The sequence below is a fragment of the Haliotis rufescens genome, unplaced genomic scaffold (assembly GCF_023055435.1).
Source record: "Haliotis rufescens isolate VD_foot unplaced genomic scaffold, xgHalRufe1.0.p SCAF_13, whole genome shotgun sequence".
Taxonomy (NCBI): Eukaryota; Metazoa; Mollusca; class Gastropoda; order Lepetellida; family Haliotidae; genus Haliotis; species Haliotis rufescens.
This window is the reverse complement of record NW_025963813.1, coordinates 19,736,633-19,760,789: the sequence shown is the minus strand read 5'-3', so window position 1 is coordinate 19,760,789 and position 24,157 is coordinate 19,736,633. Positions and strand designations below refer to the sequence as shown.

At 39.1% G+C, this 24,157-nt stretch overlaps 1 protein-coding gene across 1 annotated transcript in view; it reads right to left on the bottom strand.

Annotated features, from left to right (window-relative positions):
- Nucleotides 1-8,856, bottom strand: part of LOC124132269 (G-protein coupled receptor dmsr-1-like) — an 80,670-nt gene extending 71,814 nt beyond the window's left edge. The window contains exon 1 of the mRNA XM_048394301.1: nucleotides 8,744-8,856. Coding sequence (XP_048250258.1) covers nucleotides 8,744-8,787 — 44 coding nt within the window. The 5' untranslated portion in view covers nucleotides 8,788-8,856. The remainder of the gene's footprint in view (nucleotides 1-8,743) is intronic.
- Nucleotides 8,857-24,157: the final 15,301 nt, after the last annotated feature.

Below are 24,157 nucleotides of genomic sequence, written 5' to 3'. Positions count from 1 at the left end.
TGCTGTAGACGCGTCTGTAAATCATAAACAGTCCGTCGACTACAACCCATCGTCCTTGCAACTTCAGCTACGGACGTTCCCGTCTGCAACATGCCGATGGCACGTTCACGTTGCAGATTTGAAAGGCGTGGCATGACAAATGGCCGTAAAGACTTTTGTTTTCTTGTGTTGTTTTTTTTTTGTTAATGACTGCTTACAAGTATGGCTGAAAACACGTGCGGTATTATGGCCACGTGACCAGTTGCACGTGAAAAACCACTTTTGCCACTATAGTGCTGTGCACATGATTTTGATCGATTCACCTGCACAAAAACGGGTGTTATCTGAAGACAATACGTGGCCATTACTGTTTAAATACACAATAAGGGCCCACAATGATAACTTGTCAAAATGTTAAAATTTTAGGATTGTGAAGTTTTTAATTTGGTTCAGTATAGTTATAGCAGATAGAGGCTGTAACATATCAAATTGTGTCATAAATACACATTTCCGAGCCCCGTTGAGGGTTATAAACTGAGAGTTCATTGCGAAGGCAGCAGGAAACAGTTCATATCTGATATCTGAGTAGAGTTTACAATCAATCAAGAAGTGTGTTTTTGCAGTATATACAGATTCTCCCTTGAAGTGGGAGAAGTGGCTTGGCGAAAGGGCCCGATTCGATTGATAATTGAAGAGATCCACACCTGAATACAGCTGAATAACGTCTTTCATCCCTGCGTTTAATATAATATTCAAAGGTGGACTTCGTGTGTAAGAACCTTGTGCACACTTGCTCGGGAAAAGTACGGTCACCTGCACTTAAGCAGTTGAAATTCCGAAGTGAAGCCTGTCTTCGTCGATACTACATCTTCTAAATGTCAAATAACATATTGGAGCAGATTTAATGGACAATAAATTAGACCATAAGACTTGTGAAGTACAACACGCGTTGAGTCGTCGAGATTTTTCCGCTTAAATTACTGATTGGGAACAATAATAATTGATATATATGCAATCGATCGTGATACCGTTCTGTAAATATTTGACCATGTTGAGTAGCGATTCCTATTGCTAATTGGGAAGATACGTGATACTGGCAATAGCTAAAGTGGATGATAATTAGGTTTATGGAAGGGCATATTATACACAGCTGATGTCCAATAATTGATGTTTATAGTATCTCTACTAATGTGTGTGCGCAAGAACCAACTTTTGAGGCAATGGGGCATTAATGTTTGTGCTACTGCCTCGGATCGATGCGGTATGTACATATATAATGTATTTGTTGTACGTATAAATGTTTCGATTCTGTGGTAATTGTACATGTATGGACCTGAGTGAGTGGCATCTGTGAAGTCTTCGTAAATGTAGATGTTGGTCCATCGTTATGAGGAGTGAGTGAGTATGGTTTTACGCCGAGTATGGTTTCAGCAAAATGCAAGCAATATCACGGCGGGGGACACCAGAAATGGGCTTCACACATTGTACCCATGTCGGGAATCGAACCCGGGTCTTTGGCGTGACGGGCTAACGCTTTAACCACTAGGCTACCCGACCGCCCCCGTTATTGAGAAATGAACCATGGGCTTTTATGTTAAGATTCGCAGACACAGAACTCCTGTCTCAATGTCTTAGATACTATCTTGTATTTTGAGTGAGTGAGTGAGTATGGTTTAACGCCGCTTTTAGAAATATTCCAGCAATGTCACGGCGGGGAACACCAGAATTGGGCTTCACACATTGTACCCATGTCGGAATCGAACCCGGGTCTTCGGCGTGACGAGCGAACGCTTTAACCGCTTGGCTACCCGACGGCCCCTCTTGTATTGTGAGGTCTGCAGGTATCAATTGTAGATTAGATACCTCTTATTTTAATTTGGAAATTTGGAACCGAGCGCTTTTGCGCGAGATATCAAATGTATAAATAAGTTATAAGTTAGGAGTTAAGTTGTATTGATTAGCTGTAGTTGCTTTTAAGCCGCTCTTCTGTAGCAGTAGGTTTGAAATAACCCCCAACACGAAAGAGTATCTCGTCTTGCCGATTTCGACCCGGCTGAATTTTAGCTGCAGACGACGACATGGGAGAGACTGCTCATTTTTGTGACCGAGGTTAATGTGGCCCTTTCTCAGTGGTTAGTGTGTGTTGTACTTAATTGTCTGTGTTCTGACATGGACTTCATCGTGTTTGATACGTTCTGATATCGAACTATACAATAATAGGTTACCGGCTGCCATTTTTGTATGCATCGGCTGTCGATAGATCGATATTTTCATATACACGGTTTTTGTGTGAAAAGCTTTATCAGTAGGAAAGGTGATACGTCGTTTAAACCAATCACAATCAAGCATTCTGCAATGTTATGGTTGAATAGTTAATATTGCTTGAAAATATCAGAAGAAATGCAAGGATACATAATTGAACCCCTTTGTGACAGCTGCCAGTAGACACTTTCAATTTCAGTCCATTGCAAATACTGTCAATGTGAATGCAACTAATATTAATAATAATAATAACATATTTCTTCAAACGTTATTAGATCAGGCGTCAAGCAAATTTCCAAAATTTATTCACTTTGTCGTACTGTATTCTACTGTGCATGTCAAGAACGTCATAAACGTCAAGCAAATATGGTTTTTTTATGGAAAAGTGGGGTTTAACGTCGCGTTCAAGATTAATGTACTTTTTAGGCGGTGTGCATGCACATGTGTGTGTTTGTTTGGCTGCGTGTACTAGTCGGGACAAATGCCGATTTTACAAAGCTAGCCCACTGAGATACCAAGTCGCAATTTAACATGAATACACCACTCAAACACAATACGCTGACTCCGAGCCGACAAGTCCTTGATTTATCCTATTAATGCCGAGCGCCAGGCAGGGTTACAACAAGAACCATCTTTTAACGTTTATTTAGCAAGACGGTGGGGGGTGGGGTTGGGGGAGGGGGTCGAACCCCCGACCTTCCTCTCTCCAAGCAGGCGCTGTGACACTGCTTGACCACGGAGGCGGTCCCAACGCCACAGAGGGCAGAGGAGAGTTTCTGCTGTTTCATTTACTAACAATCCTTCAAAGCCTGCAACTTAAGTAACATTCTCAGATAAAAATAATTGTCCTAAAATATTCAAATTTCAGGAACCACGAAAGTTTCCATTTCCTATACGAACAATTTCAACAATCAATCAATCTTCTATCAGTATCAATGGCTGAAACGAAAATACAGTGGAGGCGGAGCCTTTATGTACAGAGGCTCCATATATGGTAAGTTGGAGGACATTACCTTCAAAATTACACGCCTCCACACTCTAGCAGGCAAGACTCCGTTCACGTTTATGGTCGGCTGCACACTTTCTCGGCAACGCTGACCTTTTCTTTACCTTTTTTATCCATTAAACATTCTCCTTTCCACAATTAGCAATGGCCATATGTACACTGTACTTTCTTTCGCATGAGTGGGATTTAAGGTTCAAACATACTCCTCTTTCTTTCAAGATATAACCCGTGCCGCAGCAGGTTCACTCCTGAACGGCACGGGTTTGACGGTGGGTGTGGAACTTGCGCCCGTTAAATTCAAAAGAAAAATATCTTACAATGCTAAAATTCACGTAAAATCAAGGTCACTTGACAAGCCCCTACTGGCCATACTCTCGACATACATGGAATCCATACCGGTCTTATACAAAAAAAGGTCTGCTTTAATTAGCTTTATCAGCTCTTGACTTGACTCTAAATTCTGAAGTCATGTCCATTCCTCTGCTGTACTAGATTCCAAAGCTCCATACACATTCATACAAAGAGATATATATCGCTGCCGCCACTAATTTGACCCGTTGGATTTTCTTTGGTGATTGATGTCCTAATCCTGTGTATTTCAATATAAATTGTTAATTGTTCATTGCTCTGGTTATTCACTGATTTCACAATTTAGGTAAATTGGAACCGATTTCTTGGTTATCCTACGCGTTGTAACACTAACACATAACACAGTACACTCTGCGTTCAGCAGACATTTCTTACGATTATGGAAACGGGATGAATTCAGGAATATATCACTTTGTCTCTCAAGAACATCTAATTACTGGTGAATGAACCGAGTAACATATAAAGTAGACATCTAAGTGTGGTCAGTCAGCTGTGTGTGATCTCACGACTAAGAAAAGTAAATCTGAGAAGAAATTCTAGACACAAGCTTGGTAACTACAGTTAATATCGCAATTCCCTGCGTGTGGGTCTTGTGTGGCGTTTTTTATATTGTGTCAATTCAATGTTAGAGTGTTCTATGTTTTTTAAATGATCAATCAGCAGTGATTTGAGCATTAAATTCGCGATGATTATATAAACGTCAGTGTTCACTTTGAGATCTAAAGAAACCGGAAACTGCTAGTATTATAATTAGCATAATAAGTGAGACAGGTTATAATTTACTGTCACTTTGTTCGATATCACTGAAGTATGAGTCTTCATACCGTGGGGGCTCAATCTTGTAAAACATTCATTCAGCTGGACTCTCAGTCCTTAAGGCTCATACTCACAAAGTGGGAGTCAATTTTCAAATATTATTCCTAAATGATTAGCATAAACGATTGTGAAGAGTTTGATAGGCATTGTGATGTCATACCTTTGATTGAACATAACTCGAACGAACACGTTTGATGTTCGTTACAACTAGTGAAAACTGCAAATTAACTCGAAAACCCCAGCAGCTGTTGAGTGTGAAACCTGGCACACAGGGTACATGTATAGACACCAAAGGAAAGTAGGATCAACTGGCACACAGGGTACATGTATAGACACCAAAGGAAAGTAGGATCAACTGGCACACAGGTAACATGTATAGACACCAAAGGAAAGTAGGATCAACTGGCACACAGGGTACATATATAGACACCAAAGGAAAGTAGGATCAACTGGCACACAGGGTACATATATAGACACCAAAGGAAAGTAGGATCAACTGGCACACAGGGTACATGTATAGACACCAAAGGAAAGTAGGATCAACTGGCACACAGGGTACATAATGATATATAGACACCAAAGGGAAGTAGGATGAACTGGCACACAGGGTACATGTATAGACACCAAAGGAAAGTAGGATCAACTGGCACACAGGGTACATGTATAGACACCAAAGGAAAGTAGGATCAACTGGCACACAGGGTACATGTATAGACACCAAAGGAAAGTAGGATCAACTGGCACACAGGGTACATATATAGACACCAAAGGAAAGTAGGATCAACTGGCACACAGGGTACATATATAGACACCAAAGGAAAGTAGGATCAACTGGCACACAGGGTACATGTATAGACACTAAAGGAAAGTAGGATCAACTGGCACACAGGGTACATGTATAGACACCAAAGGAAAGTAGGATCAACTGGCACACAGGGTACATATATAGACACCAAAGGAAAGTAGGATCAACTGGCACACAGGGTACATGTATAGACACCAAAGGAAAGTAGGATCAACTGGCACACAGGGTACATATATAGACACCAAAGGGAAGTAGGATCAACTGGCACACAGGGTACATGTATAGACACCAAAGGAAAGTAGGATGAACTGGCACACAGGGTACATATATAGACACCAAAGGAAAGTAGGATGAACTGGCACACAGGGTACATATATAGACACCAAAGGAAAGTAGGATCAACTGGCACACAGGGTACATGTATAGACACCAAAGGAAAGTAGGATCAACTGGCACACAGGGTACATATATAGACACCAAAGGAAAGTAGGATCAACTGGCACACAGGGTACATGTATAGACACCAAAGGAAAGTAGGATCAACTGGCACACAGGGTACATATATAGACACCAAAGGAAAGTAGGATCAACTGGCACACAGGGTACATGTATAGACACCAAAGGAAAGTAGGATCAACTGGCACACAGGGTACATATATAGACACCAAAGGAAAGTAGGATCAACTGGCATGATAGTGTAATGCGTGGAACTTGAAGATGCACAGAGGTGTGGGTAAAGCGATTATTTTTCCTAAACCTGGTGGACTGAGAAAGTATGAATATCTTTTGGAATAGAATAGTAACTACATTTAACTATCTGGGTATCTATCTTGCTGGCACTGGCTCGTGAATACACGCCTCAAAAGATATTAGGAGACCAGGTATTGGGAAGATTTTCAAGGAAAGTTAATATGGATGTTAGAATTTGAATCACAGGATACGACTGATACTTTTAGCTTTACGACATGTCTATTTTTATCAATACGATCTTGCAACTTAAGGGATAGATTGTTGGACACACAGTCACATAGTAAATTAACGGATTTGGTTATATTTGGAACAGGGAGCACGCTGGATGTGTCCAGACGTTCATGGGTGGATTTTAGCAGTTGTGTATTGATATTGTCTATTCTGTTTAGTTCTTGAGGTAGAGTCAGAATGTTATATATCTCCCATTTACTGTGATCTCAGACGATGTGTTTGCTGAAATACTTTTGGGTGTACCTGTCCAAAATCATCATCCTCACTTTCAATAACCGAAATACGTCCCCTTGGATACATTAGCTACTTCCACGTTGTGTCAGTACAGTGTAACTTGTATTGTGTAAGATTCTAGGACACTGTATAATGGGCCGATGGCCCCTTTCCGAACGAAGCATCTATTTAACTAAAGGAAGGTCGAAACCCAAATTGAAACCCAAATTGAACCTTAAGGACCGAGAGTCCAGCTGAAATCGAACGACACTCGTATGTGCTGCCTTGTAAGCTGTGTAAGTATTTCTTCTTTAAGATTTAGCATTTTCAACTTGCAAATGCAAATGCAAATCTGATACCAACATCTTCTTGTACAGAAATGATCGCATGTGTTTGAAGAAAGAGCACGTAATGAGTTAATGCTAAAAGCGGCGCCAGATGAGGTACCGCTGTGGTTAATGCAGCGCTCTCATCGATCAGACCGATCCTTCGGAAATGTCATATCCATCCATATTGTCAACGTCTTGAAATATGAACTCATTAAGCATCAATCATATATTTTCAACATTGTAGCCCATACCCCTTTCTTGAATGATTTTGTTCGAAATGTATAAAAATAGAAAATGTATCTGCAGATTCCATCAATGTTCTCGTCGCAACATCAGAGTTTATTTAAAGAATTTCAATATAATTTCTAATTTGTGATGAGTGGAGCTACTTCTACATCTTCTTCAAAGACTCTCAAAGAACGAGCTGTCTTTCAACAGGGAGAGAGGATGCTTGAGGAAGCCACAATATCATGGCTGATGTCCAAATCGGAAGAGTCCTAGTTTATGGTGACAGGCATGATCTGAAGACCCTACTAAATGTATGCCTAAACATGCCTAAAAGGTTGTTTTTATACAGATTTGCGTCGTTTACATTAGCACAATTCAGCAACGTGGATATTATCTATTGTAAGTTAAAACGCTACAAAAACATGACGTAAGTAAAGAATATTTCTATACAAATACAAACACACGTTCAAGCCCACCCCTTCTTGATTATTACTTATAATAATAGTAGTTTATTCAATCACTGGTACTGATTTTTTTGATTTTTTTTATGTTGGGGCTAGTTTCCCATTGTGGGGGATATGCACAAAATCACATAAAGCAACATGCTACATTACATATTGTTAAGTGTGTAAGTAATTAAAGTATGAATATATTTGTAGTTATAATAAAAATATGTAACGTGTTGTCGAGGCCAGACTAGTACCGCAGTCAACACCAACGCATGGAGCTTCCCAGAATGTTTTTGTTCTAGAACTAGAGTTACCTGCCCGTGTGGGCTTGATCATTCGAGAAGTTTCTGAATGTGCCATTTTCTTACTGTTCCTTTGCAAAAGCGCGATTGGAGGCCATTTCGATCCGAATTGTTTCTGTACTATTTGCCATGTGCGATTTTGATACCGGTTTGGAAACATCGAATTAATGCCAGCTTCCAATACTCTTTCAAGACAATTATCAGTGACAATATTCTGAATATTTGTGAATGTCCTAGCATGTAAAATAATGTAGTTTTGGCAAAGATTCTTTCCATAACCGGACCAATTCAAGCCTGATAACAACACACCATTCAACGGCGAGGGAAACTGTATTTCAGTTGCCGTCTATAGTTTATGGTCCATGCGACATTCCGTCCAGATTCAGTGAACGAGATTGAGAACACACTTTCCAGCTTAAACCACTTAGATAGTTGCAAGTGAAAAACATCGAAAACATGCCATTATATTGCGTCTAAACGATTATTAGATACATGTATTGTTTCTTGACGCCCAGTTAATAACGTTGTATTAATATATGGGCCATACATTTTGCTTTAATTAACTAAATAACCTAAATTGTATTTCACTTTGAAATTAAAGTAATGACAATTCTATTCTACTGTTTCTAAACAAGAACTTTTCCATACAAAAATATTCAAAATGTCTCAATCTTATAGCGGTGACATGTTGTCATAGCAACAGTTAATATGGGAAAGACCATTGCCTCTTCCAAGTACAGTGGTGAATTGGTGGCATATTTGGCAGATAAAATCATCATTTCCAAGGAATTCAAAGGAGCCCAGTGGACTGTTCTAAAATACTAACACATCATGATCAATGGTAATCCATCCCAATATGAACTGTTCTGACACTTAAATACAATCCACGGCATTACGAAAGAGAATACATCTTCATATCGTCATAAATTCCATGCAAACATTATTCGACCGACAAAAGACATAAACAGCAAACTATCGAAAACATAGTCAGTAAAGATACTTACCAGATTCCACTGAGACACAGTTCGTAGCCCTTGCCAAACACCATCTTGCCGCGATTGTCTCCGAACACCGGCTGATAAAGACTGTATGGAGTAGCGAAGTCTTTATAATGGAACTTTATACTGAAAGATGAATTGGCTGCCCGGCCGCACTTCCAAGTGCCTTCGTGCTGTTCAACACGTCAAATGAAGCATACGGATGATTAATTCTTAATCTACGCATCGTTCAGAATTGTGGACGAAGAGCCATCTTCGGCATCGTATTATTGTTCGATGTCCCCTTGCGCTAAACGCGGGGACACTATGTACTTAATCCAGTTGTTCACACAAGGGGAATCGTTATAAAGATATAGATTTTAGTTCTACCTTGATATCAACGGCTTGGTTCTACGTAATAGTCCATATATCACAACATAACATGCTGTGAATCTGACATGTAGAATGTATTTGAGGAGTTGAACACTTTGAAAATTTAAATATATACCATATCGCAAGTTGTAAGTGGCAATACAGTTGTTTGTTGTAGCAATTCAAGACAGACTTAGTTATATCTTTGATGTCTGTGTCACTGCATCCATCATGATTTTCACTGTCGGGACGTCACAGGTTGCAACATAATGCAGTTCTGCTGCATCTTACATAATGTCTTGGAGAAATGTCAATAATTACTGCCCGGTCTGTGTGTAATCAGTCTCAGGACATCATGATATGTATTTGGAATGGTATCGTTGTAAAAACATGCACTAATATATTGGACCTAAAACACTAAGCAAATGTTACATTCACATGGACCCTGAAACTTTTGGTCCTCTTCCAACAGGGGAATACAATTAATCGTGAACAGCTCATATCTGGGGTGAAATGGCGGATGGTCCTACATAATCTTGATAAGTGAACATCTCACCAATGTTTTACAATTCACATTAGCTTTGCCGATGATTGCACACGATGATTGCACACGTTAACGTGAACAATTTGAAGAAACTTAATATTTTCATGATGTTTTTTCATTCCGATCAGGACATTGGCACATGCGACAAACAAACCTCTCATGCGAAGTAGAATGTAACAAGCCATTATCCCATCGAGCATTGAACGGTCATTAATCACTTTGTCATTTAAGCCGGCATTCAATATCGATCCAAACACGAGAGAGGGAGGTCGTCTTGTGGAATATCTCAAAATATTATGTTGCTTGTTCACACAAATCCAGTTCTTAAGATGACCAAGAATAATCCCTTTGTTTGTTGTGGAGTGTAATGTCTACCCCAACTTCCGAGACCCTTGTTCCTATTACATCTCCATTCGTCCACAAGGGAGAGCCAATGTGTATAAGACTGCGTTAATTGTTAACTTGTCAGCCTCAAGTAAATCTCATTAGAAAGCGTGTTGTTCGGTGTTCCTCTGAGACCAGTGGTGATTCTGTCACCAAAATGTCTTCGGCCTGGTGTGATAAGCACTTATGTTCAGACTTGCTTGACCATCATTGCTCTATCCAGACGATGTGCTTCTCCAACAAATCACTGACATACAGTGCTTCTGTTGAACTTTGCTTTGGTTGAGGTTCCGGATGCCTCTCAGTCAGTCAATTAGCTCTGTCCAAATGTAAAACGTGTAGCTAATTTCCGCCTTGTCGATCTGCTTGACAACGAGCACGTTGAAGTAATCTAGCGCCGTCAAATGTCCAGAGCTGTTATAATTTATTGATATTGGTGCCAAAGTTTAGCGAACTATGATTAAAGGTGATGAACATGGACAGTCGTTGAAATTAGTTCCACTAAAACACTTGGTGGTCTTCTGTCACGAAAACATGAGCATATACGCAACCATGTTTGTACACACACACCACTTCATGGTATCTCCCATATTCAGCTGCAAATCGTGATTCGGTTCTTCAATCTTCTCGATGTCGACATAAGGCCATGTAGCTCAAATTACTGTGGGAGATTGACAACTGGTCGTCATATCTGGCAAACTGAACTGACACTATTGTAAGCAATTTCACATAACTCCTGGGAGTTCTGTTTATGTGGCTATGTGTTCCGCAATGGTTCTACATTACGCAGCCCACTCTCAGAGGAACGTGAGCAATTATTCGCTGCCATCGTATACACGTCATAATATCATCTTTGACCCATAACCTATGACCCATGAGTAGGCTCATGACCTTCACCTTCCTGGTAAATCAACGCACCCTGCCCATGGCTATGCCCCGGATTCATCACGCCATTACCTGTAATGTAAGTGCTTGCATATTGTTGTGCCGAACGCATGATGAACTGAGATTCTATTAAGGAATATTGCGACCACAGACTATCAGTATTTGACGTCTTTTGGTTATTCACCGGGAGCTATTGTCTTTTACGTAGATCACCTGTGTCATTGTAATTACAGATAACTAACCCAGTGCCAAACATGTTTTGGTAGAAATCTACATCTTGGAAAAATGGGAATTTGGTTTGAAGCAGTGATATCAAGTTTTAATTTATATCCGTAACACTCTTTTAAAATTTATCCATCGTATTTAGTTAATACAAAATGTTTATTTGATCATGGAACAATTGAGGAGTAATCTTTAGTTCTGTATAATGTTAACACATGCATGTCCCAAAGGAACAAGAAACTATTTGACTACTTGCCAGTTCCCTATAATATAAGGGCATGTATGTCCCAAGAGAACAAGAAACTGTTTGACTACTTGCCAGTTCCCTATAATATAAGGGCATGTATGTCCCAAGAGAACAAGAAACTGTTTGACTACTTGCCAGTTCCCTATAATATAAGAGCATGTATGTCCCAAGAGAACAAGAAACTGTTTGACTACTTGACAGTTCCCTATAATATAAGAGCATGTATGTCCCAAGAGAACAAGAAACTGTTTGACTACTTGACAGTTCCCTATAATATAAGAGCATGTATGTCCCAAGAGAACAAGAAACTGTTTGACTACTTGCCAGTTCCCTATAATAAAAGGGCATGTATGTCCCAAGGGAACAAGAAACTGTTTGACTACTTGACAGTTCCCTATAATATAAGAGCATGTATGTCCCAAGAGAACAAGAAACTGTTTGACTACTTGCCAGTTCCCTATAATATAGGAGCATGTATGTCCCAAGAGAACAAGAAACTGTTTGACTACTTGCCAGTTCCCTATAATATAAGAGCATGCATGTCCCAAGAGAACAAGAAACTGTTTGACTACTTGCCAGTTCCCTATAATATAGGAGCATGTATGTCCAAAGAGAACAAGAAACTGTTTGACTACTTGCCAGTTCCCTATAATATAAGAGCATGTATGTCCCAAGAGAACAAGAAACTGTTTGACTACTTGCCAGTTCCCTATAATATAAGAGCATGTATGTCCCAAGAGAACAAGAAACTGTTTGACTACTTGCCAGTTCCCTATAATATAAGAGCATGTATGTCCAAAGAGAACAAGAAACTGTTTGACTACTTGCCAGTTCCCTATAATATAAGAGCATGTATGTCCCAAGGGAACAAGAAACTGTTTGACTACTTGACAGTTCCCTATAATATAAGAGCATGCATGTCCCAAGAGAACAAGAAACTGTTTGACTACTTGCCAGTTCCCTATAATATAGGAGCATGTATGTCCCAAGAGAACAAGAAACTGTTTGACTACTTGCCAGTTCCCTATAATATAAGAGCATGCATGTCCCAAGAGAACAAGAAACTGTTTGACTACTTGCCAGTTCCCTATAATATAGGAGCATGTATGTCCAAAGAGAACAAGAAACTGTTTGACTACTTGCCAGTTCCCTATAATATAAGAGCATGTATGTCCCAAGAGAACAAGAAACTGTTTGACTACTTGCCAGTTCCCTATAATATAAGAGCATGTATGTCCCAAGAGAACAAGAAACTGTTTGACTACTTGCCAGTTCCCTATAATATAAGAGCATGTATGTCCAAAGAGAACAAGAAACTGTTTGACTACTTGCCAGTTCCCTATAATATAAGAGCATGTATGTCCCAAGAGAACAAGAAACTGTTTGACTACTTGCCAGTTCCCTATGATATAGGAGCATGTATGTCCCAAGAGAACAAGAAACTGTTTGACTACTTGCCAGTTCCCTATAATATAAGAGCATGTATGTCCCAAGAGAACAAGAAACTGTTTGACTACTTGCCAGTTCCCTATAATATAAGAGCATGCATGTCCCAAGAGAACAAGAAACTGTTTGACTACTTGCCAGTTCCCTATAATATAAGGGCATGTATGTCCCAAGGGAACAAGAAACTGTTTGACTACTTGACAGTTCCCTATAATATAAGAGCATGTATGTCCCAAGAGAACAAGAAACTGTTTGACTACTTGACAGTTCCCTATAATATAAGAGCATGTATGTCCCAAGAGAACAAGAAACTGTTTGACTACTTGCCAGTTCCCTATAATATAAGAGCATGTATGTCCCAAGAGAACAAGAAACTGTTTGACTACTTGCCAGTTCCCTATAATATAAGAGCATGTATGTCCAAAGAGAACAAAAAACTGTTTGACTACTTGCCAGTTCCCTATAATATAAGAGCATGTATGTCCAAAGAGAACAAGAAACTGTTTGACTACTTGCCCAGTTCCCTATAATATAAGAGCATGTATGTCCCAAGAGAACAAGAAACTGTTTGACGACTTGCCCAGTTCCCTATAATATAAGAGCATGTATGTCCCAAGGGAACAAGAAACTGTTTGACTACTTGCCAGTTCCCTATAATATAAGGGCATGTATGTCCCAAGAGAACAAGAAACTGTTTGACTACTTGACAGTTCCCTATAATATAAGAGCATGTATGTCCCAAGAGAACAAGAAACTGTTTGACTACTTGCCAGTTCCCTATAATATAAGAGCATGTATGTCCAAAGAGAACAAAAAACTGTTTGACTACTTGCCAGTTCCCTATAATATAAGAGCATGTATGTCCAAAGAGAACAAGAAACTGTTTGACTACTTGCCCAGTTCCCTATAATATAAGAGCATGTATGTCCCAAGAGAACAAGAAACTGTTTGACGACTTCCCAGTTCCCTATAATATAAGAGCATGCATGTCCCAAGAGAACAAGAAACTGTTTGACTACTTGCCAGTTCCCTATAATATAAGGGCATGTATGTCCCAAGGGAACAAGAAACTGTTTGACTACTTGACAGTTCCCTATAATATAAGAGCATGTATGTCCCAAGAGAACAAGAAACTGTTTGACTACTTGCCAGTTCCCTATAATATAGGAGCATGTATGTCCAAAGAGAACAAGAAACTGTTTGACTACTTGCCCAGTTCCCTATAATATAAGAGCATGTATGTCCCAAGAGAACAAGAAACTGTTTGACTACTTGCCCAGTTCCCTATAATATAAGAGCATGTATGTCCCAAGGGAACAAGAAACTGTTTGACTACTTGACAGTTCCCTATAATATAAGAGCATGTATGTCCCAAGAGAACAAGAAACTGTTTGACTACTTGCCAGTTCCCTATAATATAGGGGGCATGTATGTCCAAAGAGAACAAAAAACCTATTTGACTACTTAGCCGTTCTGTATCATGTAAACGCATCCACGTCCCAAGAGAACAAGAAACTGCATGGCTTCTGTTCAGTTCCGTGTAATGTGTACGCGTGTGTGTGAAGAGAACAAACAAACAGATTTAGAGCATGGAGCTTCCTTCATACATAACTTCAAAACGATGAAACCAAACTCACGAGAGAGTAAATCCTAGAGCCTGAAGATCAAATGTTATAAACCACAAATCATCAGACTGACAATACACTAGAAGCCGCCCAAACCCAACAACTGTTGTGCAAGCAGGGTTCAATCTACTTCACAGGAGCATTAAGCGAGCCAGTATTAACAATACCAGATGACATTGCATGTTATTTTGGACTAAATGCGGTAGATGTTCGTATGATTGTGAACACTTGAAAGAAGTTTGTGGTCATATCCTTGCATGATTATCAATACGTAAAACTACATTGAGAAATAAGCCAAACACGATTCAGAAATTACAATCTTTGACAGTAAGCTTACAAGCACACCGACAGGAGTGAATTTAGTTTTCTCTACCGGATGTCTGACTTGACATAATAGTATACCTGATTCTGTTGTTGTACTACATTTATATAGATCATACAATGTGAAAACCATTCGACTCTTACGTCGCCTATAAAACCCCATCAAGACTAAGTTCAGACGGGTATGTTCTTAAGCAAAAAGCAGCTGTGGTAATAAGAGAGGCGTTGTTAACAAATTGCAAAGTCATCTGAAACTGATGCTCGGGCTCTAAACAGGTACAGATCGCCCGATGGCCCGATGCTGCAAACGTCAACACCGTTGTGTTACTGGCTACCAATGTGTCATGTCTAATGTTATAGACTATGAATGGACATATCTTGTGTTACAGACCACCAGGTGTGGTACAGATGTGTTGCATACTATTTAGGGATGGCATATATGTTGTGGTACAAGCTATGAAGGGACGTACAACATGTATGTTACATACTATGGGTGGATATATGTTGGGGTACAGGCTATGAAGGGACGTACAACATGTATGTTACATACTATTCAAGGATATTTGTTGTGGTACAGGCTATGAAGGAACGTACAACATGTATGTTACATACTGTAGAGGGATATATGTTGGGGTACAGAATATGAAGGAACGTACAACATGTATGTTACATACTATGGAGGGATATATGTTGGGGTACAGACTATGAAGGAACGTACAAAATGTATGTTACATACTATAGTGGGATATATGTTGGGGTACAGACTATGAAGTGACGTACAACATGTATGTTACATACTATAGAGGGATATTTGTTGTGGTACAGGCTATGAAGTGACGTACAACATGTATGTTACATACTATAGAGGGATATTTGTTGTGGTACAGACTATGAAGAAACGTACAACATGTATGTAACATACAACTCAGGGATATATGTTGTAGTACAGACTATGAAGTGACGTACAACACGTATATAACATACAACTCAGGGATATGTGTTGTGGTACAGACTATGAAGGGACGTACAACATGTATTTAACATACAACTCAGGGATATGTGTTGTAGTACAGACTATGAAGTGGCGTACAACATGTATGTAACATACAACTCAGGGATATGTGTTGTGGTACAGACTATGAAGGAACGTACAACATGTATGTAACATACAACTCAGGGATATATGTTGGGGTACAGACTATGAAGTGACGTACAACATGTATGTTACATACAACTCAGGGATATGTGTTGTGGTACAGACTATGAAGGAACGTACAACATGTATGTTACATACTATAGTGGGATATATGTTGGGGTACAGACTATGAAGGGACGTACAACATGTATGTATAGTATAGAGGGATATATGTTGCCGTACAGGCTACGAAGGGACGTACAACATGTATGTTACATACAATAGAGGGATATTTGTTGTGGTACAGGTTATGAAGTGACGTACAACATGTATGTTACATACAACTCATGGATATATCTTGTGGTACAGACTTTGAAGTGACGTACAACATGTATGTAACACACAACTCAGGGATATATGTTGTAGTACAGACTATGAAGTGACGTACAACATGTATGTTACATACAACTCAGGGATATGTGTTGTGGTACAGACTATGGAGGGACGTATAACATGTATGTTACATACAATAGAGGGATATTTGTTGTGGTACAGGCTATGAAGGAACGTACAACATGTATGTTACATACTATGGAGGGATATATGTTGGGGTACAGACTATGAAGGGACGTACAACATGTATGTTACATACTGTAGAGGGATATATGTTAGGGTACAGGCTATGAAGGAACGTACAACATGTATGTTACATACTATAGAGGGATATATGTTGGGGTACAGACTATGAAGGGACGTACAACATGTATGTTACATACTATAGAGGGATATTTGTTACGGTACAGGCTATGAAGTGACGTACAACATGTATGTTACATACTATAGAGGGATATTTGTTGTGGTACAGACTATGAAGGAACGTACAACATGTATGTTACATAGTATAGAGGGATATATGTTGCCGTGGAGGCTACGAAGGGACGTACAACATGTATGTTACATACTATAGAGGGATATTTGTTGTGGTACAGGTTATGAAGTGACGTACAACATGTATGTTACATACAACTCATGGATATATCTTGTGGTACAGGCTATGAAGTGACGTACAACATGTATGTAACACACAACTCAGGGATATATGTTGTAGTACAGACTATGAAGTGACGTACAACATGTATGTTACATACAACTCAGGGATATGTGTTGTGGTACAGACTATGGAGGGACGTATAACATGTATGTTACATACAATAGAGGGATATTTGTTGTGGTACAGGCTATGAAGGAACGTACAACATGTATGTTACATACTATGGAGGGATATATGTTGGGGTACAGACTATGAAGGGACGTACAACATGTATGTTACATACAACTCAGGGATATGTGTTGTAGTACAGACTATGAAGTGACGTACAACATGTATGTTACATACAACTCAGGGATATGTGTTGTGGTACAGACTATGGAGGGACGTATAACATGTATGTTACATACAATAGAGGGATATTTGTTGTGGTACAGGCTATGAAGGAACGTACAACATGTATGTTACATACTATGGGTGGATATATGTTGGGGTACAGGCTATGAAGGGACGTACAACATGTATGTTACATACTATTCAAGGATATTTGTTGTGGTACAGGCTATGAAGGAACGTACAACATGTATGTTACATACTGTAGAGGGATATATGTTGGGGTACAGAATATGAAGGAACGTACAACATGTATGTTACATACTATGGAGGGATATATGTTGGGGTACAGACTATGAAGGAACGTACAAAATGTATGTTACATACTATAGTGGGATATATGTTGGGGTACAGACTATGAAGTGACGTACAACATGTATGTTACATACTATAGAGGGATATTTGTTGTGGTACAGGCTATGAAGTGACGTACAACATGTATGTTACATACTATAGAGGGATATTTGTTGTGGTACAGACTATGAAGAAACGTACAACATGTATGTAACATACAACTCAGGGATATATGTTGTAGTACAGACTATGAAGTGACGTACAACACGTATATAACATACAACTCAGGGATATGTGTTGTGGTACAGACTATGAAGGGACGTACAACATGTATTTAACATACAACTCAGGGATATGTGTTGTAGTACAGACTATGAAGTGGCGTACAACATGTATGTAACATACAACTCAGGGATATGTGTTGTGGTACAGACTATGAAGGAACGTACAACATGTATGTAACATACAACTCAGGGATATATGTTGGGGTACAGACTATGAAGTGACGTACAACATGTATGTTACATACAACTCAGGGATATGTGTTGTGGTACAGACTATGAAGGAACGTACAACATGTATGTTACATACTATAGTGGGATATATGTTGGGGTACAGACTATGAAGGGACGTACAACATGTATGTATAGTATAGAGGGATATATGTTGCCGTACAGGCTACGAAGGGACGTACAACATGTATGTTACATACAATAGAGGGATATTTGTTGTGGTACAGGTTATGAAGTGACGTACAACATGTATGTTACATACAACTCATGGATATATCTTGTGGTACAGACTTTGAAGTGACGTACAACATGTATGTAACACACAACTCAGGGATATATGTTGTAGTACAGACTATGAAGTGACGTACAACATGTATGTTACATACAACTCAGGGATATGTGTTGTGGTACAGACTATGGAGGGACGTATAACATGTATGTTACATACAATAGAGGGATATTTGTTGTGGTACAGGCTATGAAGGAACGTACAACATGTATGTTACATACTATGGAGGGATATATGTTGGGGTACAGACTATGAAGGGACGTACAACATGTATGTTACATACTGTAGAGGGATATATGTTAGGGTACAGGCTATGAAGGAACGTACAACATGTATGTTACATACTATAGTGGGATATATGTTGGGGTACAGACTATGAAGGGACGTACAACATGTATGTTACATACTATAGAGGGATATTTGTTGTGGTACAGACTATGAAGGAACGTACAACATGTATGTTACATACTATGGAGGGATATATGTTGGGGTACAGACTATGAAGGGACGTACAACATGTATGTTACATACTATAGAGGGATATTTGTTGTGGTACAGGCTATGAAGTGACGTACAACATGTATGTTACATACTATAGAGGGATATTTGTTGTGGTACAGACTATGAAGGAACGTACAACATGTATGTTACATAGTATAGAGGGATATATGTTGCCGTGGAGGCTACGAAGGGACGTACAACATGTATGTTACATACTATAGAGGGATATTTGTTGTGGTACAGGTTATGAAGTGACGTACAACATGTATGTTACATACAACTCATGGATATATCTTGTGGTACAGGCTATGAAGTGACGTACAACATGTATGTAACACACAACTCAGGGATATATGTTGTAGTACAGACTATGAAGTGACGTACAACATGTATGTTACATACAACTCAGGGATATGTGTTGTGGTACAGACTATGGAGGGACGTATAACATGTATGTTACATACAATAGAGGGATATTTGTTGTGGTACAGGCTATGAAGGAACGTACAACATGTATGTTACATACTATGGAGGGATATATGTTGGGGTACAGACTATGAAGGGACGTACAACATGTATGTTACATACAACTCAGGGATATGTGTTGTAGTACAGACTATGAAGTGGCGTACAACATGTATGTAACATACAATTCAGGGATATGTGTTGTGGTACAGACTATGAAGGAACGTACAACATGTATGTAACATAAAACTCAGGGATATATGTTGGGGTACAGACTATGAAGTGACGTACAACATGTATGTTACATACAACTCAGGGATATATCTTGTGGTACAGACTTTGAAGTGACGTACAACATGTATGTAACACACAACTCAGGGATATATGTTGTAGTACAGACTATGAAGTGACGTACAACATGTATGTTACATACAACTCAGGGATATGTGTTGTGGTACAGACTATGGAGGGACGTATAACATGTATGTTACATACAATAGAGGGATATTTGTTGTGGTACAGGCTATGAAGGAACGTACAACATGTATGTTACATACTATGGAGGGATATATGTTGGGGTACAGACTATGAAGGGACGTACAACATGTATGTTACATACTGTAGAGGGATATATGTTAGGGTACAGGCTATGAAGGAACGTACAACATGTATGTTACATACTATAGTGGGATATATGTTGGGGTACAGACTATGAAGGGACGTACAACATGTATGTTACATACTATAGAGGGATATTTGTTGTGGTACAGACTATGAAGGAACGTACAACATGTATGTTACATACTATAGTGGGATATATGTTGGGGTACAGACTATGAAGGGACGTACAACATGTATGTTACATACTATAGAGGGATATTTGTTGTGGTACAGGCTATGAAGTGACGTACAACATGTATGTTACATACTATAGAGGGATATTTGTTGTGGTACAGACTATGAAGGAACGTACAACATGTATGTTACATAGTATAGAGGGATATATGTTGCCGTGGAGGCTACGAAGGGACGTACAACATGTATGTTACATACTATAGAGGGATATTTGTTGTGGTACAGGTTATGAAGTGACGTAGAACATGTATGTTACATACAACTCATGGATATATCTTGTGGTACAGACTTTGAAGTGACGTACAACATGTATGTAACACACAACTCAGGGATATATGTTGTAGTACAGACTATGAAGTGACGTACAACATGTATGTTACATACAACTCAGGGATATGTGTTGTGGTACAGACTATGGAGGGACGTATAACATGTATGTTACCTACAATAGAGGGATATTTGTTGTGGTACAGGCTATGAAGGAACGTACAACATGTATGTTACATACTATGGAGGGATATATGTTGGGGTACAGACTATGAAGGGACGTACAACATGTATGTTACATACTGTAGAGGGATATATGTTAGGGTACAGGCTATGAAGGAACGTACAACATGTATGTTACATACTATAGTGGGATATATGTTGGGGTACAGACTATGAAGGGACGTACAACATGTATGTATAGTATAGAGGGATATATGTTGCCGTACAGGCTACGAAGGGACGTACAACATGTATGTTACATACAATAGAGGGATATTTGTTGTGGTACAGGTTATGAAGTGACGTACAACATGTATGTTACATACAACTCATGGATATATCTTGTGGTACAGACTTTGAAGTGACGTACAACATGTATGTAACACACAACTCAGGGATATATGTTGTAGTACAGACTATGAAGTGACGTACAACATGTATGTTACATACAACTCAGGGATATGTGTTGTGGTACAGACTATGGAGGGACGTATAACATGTATGTTACATACAATAGAGGGATATTTGTTGTGGTACAGGCTATGAAGGAACGTACAACATGTATGTTACATACTATGGAGGGATATATGTTGGGGTACAGACTATGAAGGGACGTACAACATGTATGTTACATACTGTAGAGGGATATATGTTAGGGTACAGGCTATGAAGGAACGTACAACATGTATGTTACATACTATAGTGGGATATATGTTGGGGTACAGACTATGAAGGGACGTACAACATGTATGTTACATACTATAGAGGGATATTTGTTGTGGTACAGACTATGAAGGAACGTACAACATGTATGTTACATACTATAGTGGGATATATGTTGGGGTACAGACTATGAAGGGACGTACAACATGTATGTTACATACTATAGAGGGATATTTGTTGTGGTACAGGCTATGAAGTGACGTACAACATGTATGTTACATACTATAGAGGGATATTTGTTGTGGTACAGACTATGAAGGAACGTACAACATGTATGTTACATAGTATAGAGGGATATATGTTGCCGTGGAGGCTACGAAGGGACGTACAACATGTATGTTACATACTATAGAGGGATATTTGTTGTGGTACAGGTTATGAAGTGACGTACAACATGTATGTTACATACAACTCAGGGATATATCTTGTGGTACAGGCTATGAAGTGACGTACAACATGTATGTAACACACAACTCAGGGATATATGTTGTAGTACAGACTATGAAGTGACGTACAACATGTATGTTACATACAACTCAGGGATATGTGTTGTGGTACAGACTATGGAGGGACGTATAACATGTATGTTACATACAATAGAGGGATATTTGTTGTGGTACAGGCTATGAAGGAACGTACAACATGTATGTTACATACTATGGAGGGATATATGTTGGGGTACAGACTATGAAGGGACGTACAACATGTATGTTACATACTGTAGAGGGATATATGTTAGGGTACAGGCTATGAAGGAACGTACAACATGTATGTTACATACTATAGTGGGATATATGTTGGGGTACAGACTATGAAGGGACGTACAACATGTATGTTACATACTATAGAGGGATATTTGTTGTGGTACAGACTATGAAGGAACGTACAACATGTATGTTACATACTATAGTGGGATATATGTTGGGGTACAGACTATGAAGGGACGTACAACATGTATGTTACATACTATAGAGGGATATTTGTTGTGGTACAGGCTATGAAGTGACGTACAACATGTATGTTACATACTATAGAGGGATATTTGTTGTGGTACAGACTATGAAGGAACGTACAACATGTATGTTACATAGTATAGAGGGATATATGTTGCCGTGGAGGCTACGATGGGACGTACAACATGTATGTTACATACTATAGAGGGATATTTGTTGTGGTACAGGTTATGAAGTGACGTACAACATGTATGTTACATACAACTCATGGATATATCTTGTGGTACAGGCTATGAAGTGACGTACAACATGTATGTAACACACAACTCAGGGATATATGTTGTAGTACAGACTATGAAGTGACGTACAACATGTATGTTACATACAACTCAGGGATATGTGTTGTGGTACAGACTATGGAGGGACGTATAACATGTATGTTACCTACAATAGAGGGATATTTGTTGTGGTACAGGCTATGAAGGAACGTACAACATGTATGTTACATACTATGGAGGGATATATGTTGGGGTACAGACTATGAAGGGACGTACAACATGTATGTTACATACTATAGTGGGATATATGTTGGGGTACAGACTATGAAGGGACTTACAACATGTATGTTACATACTATAGAGGGATATTTGTTGTGGTACAGGCTATGAAGTGACGTACAACATGTATGTTACATACTATAGAGGGATATTTGTTGTGGTACAGACTATGAAGGAACGTACAACATGTATGTTACATAGTATAGAGGGATATATGTTGCCGTACAGGCTACGAAGGGACGTACAACATGTATGTTACCTACAATAGAGGGATATTTGTTGTGGTACAGGCTATGAAGGAACGTACAACATGTATGTTACATACTATGGAGGGATGTATGTTAGGGTACAGACTATGAAGGGACGTACAACATGTATGTTACATACTATAGAGGGATGTATGTTGTGGTACAGGCTATGAAGGGACGTACAACATGTATGTTACATACTATAGTGGGATATATGTTGGGGTACAGACTATGAAGTGACGTACAACATGTATGTTACATACTATGGAGGGATGTATGCTGGGGTACAGGCTATGAAGGGACGTACAACATGTATGTAACATACAACTCAGGGATATATGTTGTGGTACAGACTATGAAGGGACGTACAACATGTATGTAACATACAACTCAGGGATATATGTTGTAGTACAGACTATGAAGTGACGTACAACACGTATGTAACATACAACTCAGGGATATATGTTGTAGTACAGACTATGAAGTGGCGTACAACATGTATGTAACGTACAACTCAGGGATATATGTTGTAGTACAGACTATAAAGGGACGTACAACATGTATGTAACACACAACTCAGGGATATATGTTGTAGTACAGACTATGAAGTGACGTACAACATGTATCTTACATACAACTCAGGGATATGTGTTGTGGTACAGACTCTGAAGGGACGTACAACATGTATGTAACATACAATTCAGGGATATGTGTTGTGGTACAGACTATGAAGGAACGTACAACATGTATGTTACATACTATAGAGGGATATTTGTTGTGGTACAGGCTATGAAGTGACGTACAACATGTATGTTACATACTATAGAGGGATGTTTGTTGTGGTACAGACTATGAATGAACGTACAACATGTATGTTACATAGAAAAGAGGGATATATGTTGCCGTACAGGCTACGAAGGGACGTACAACATG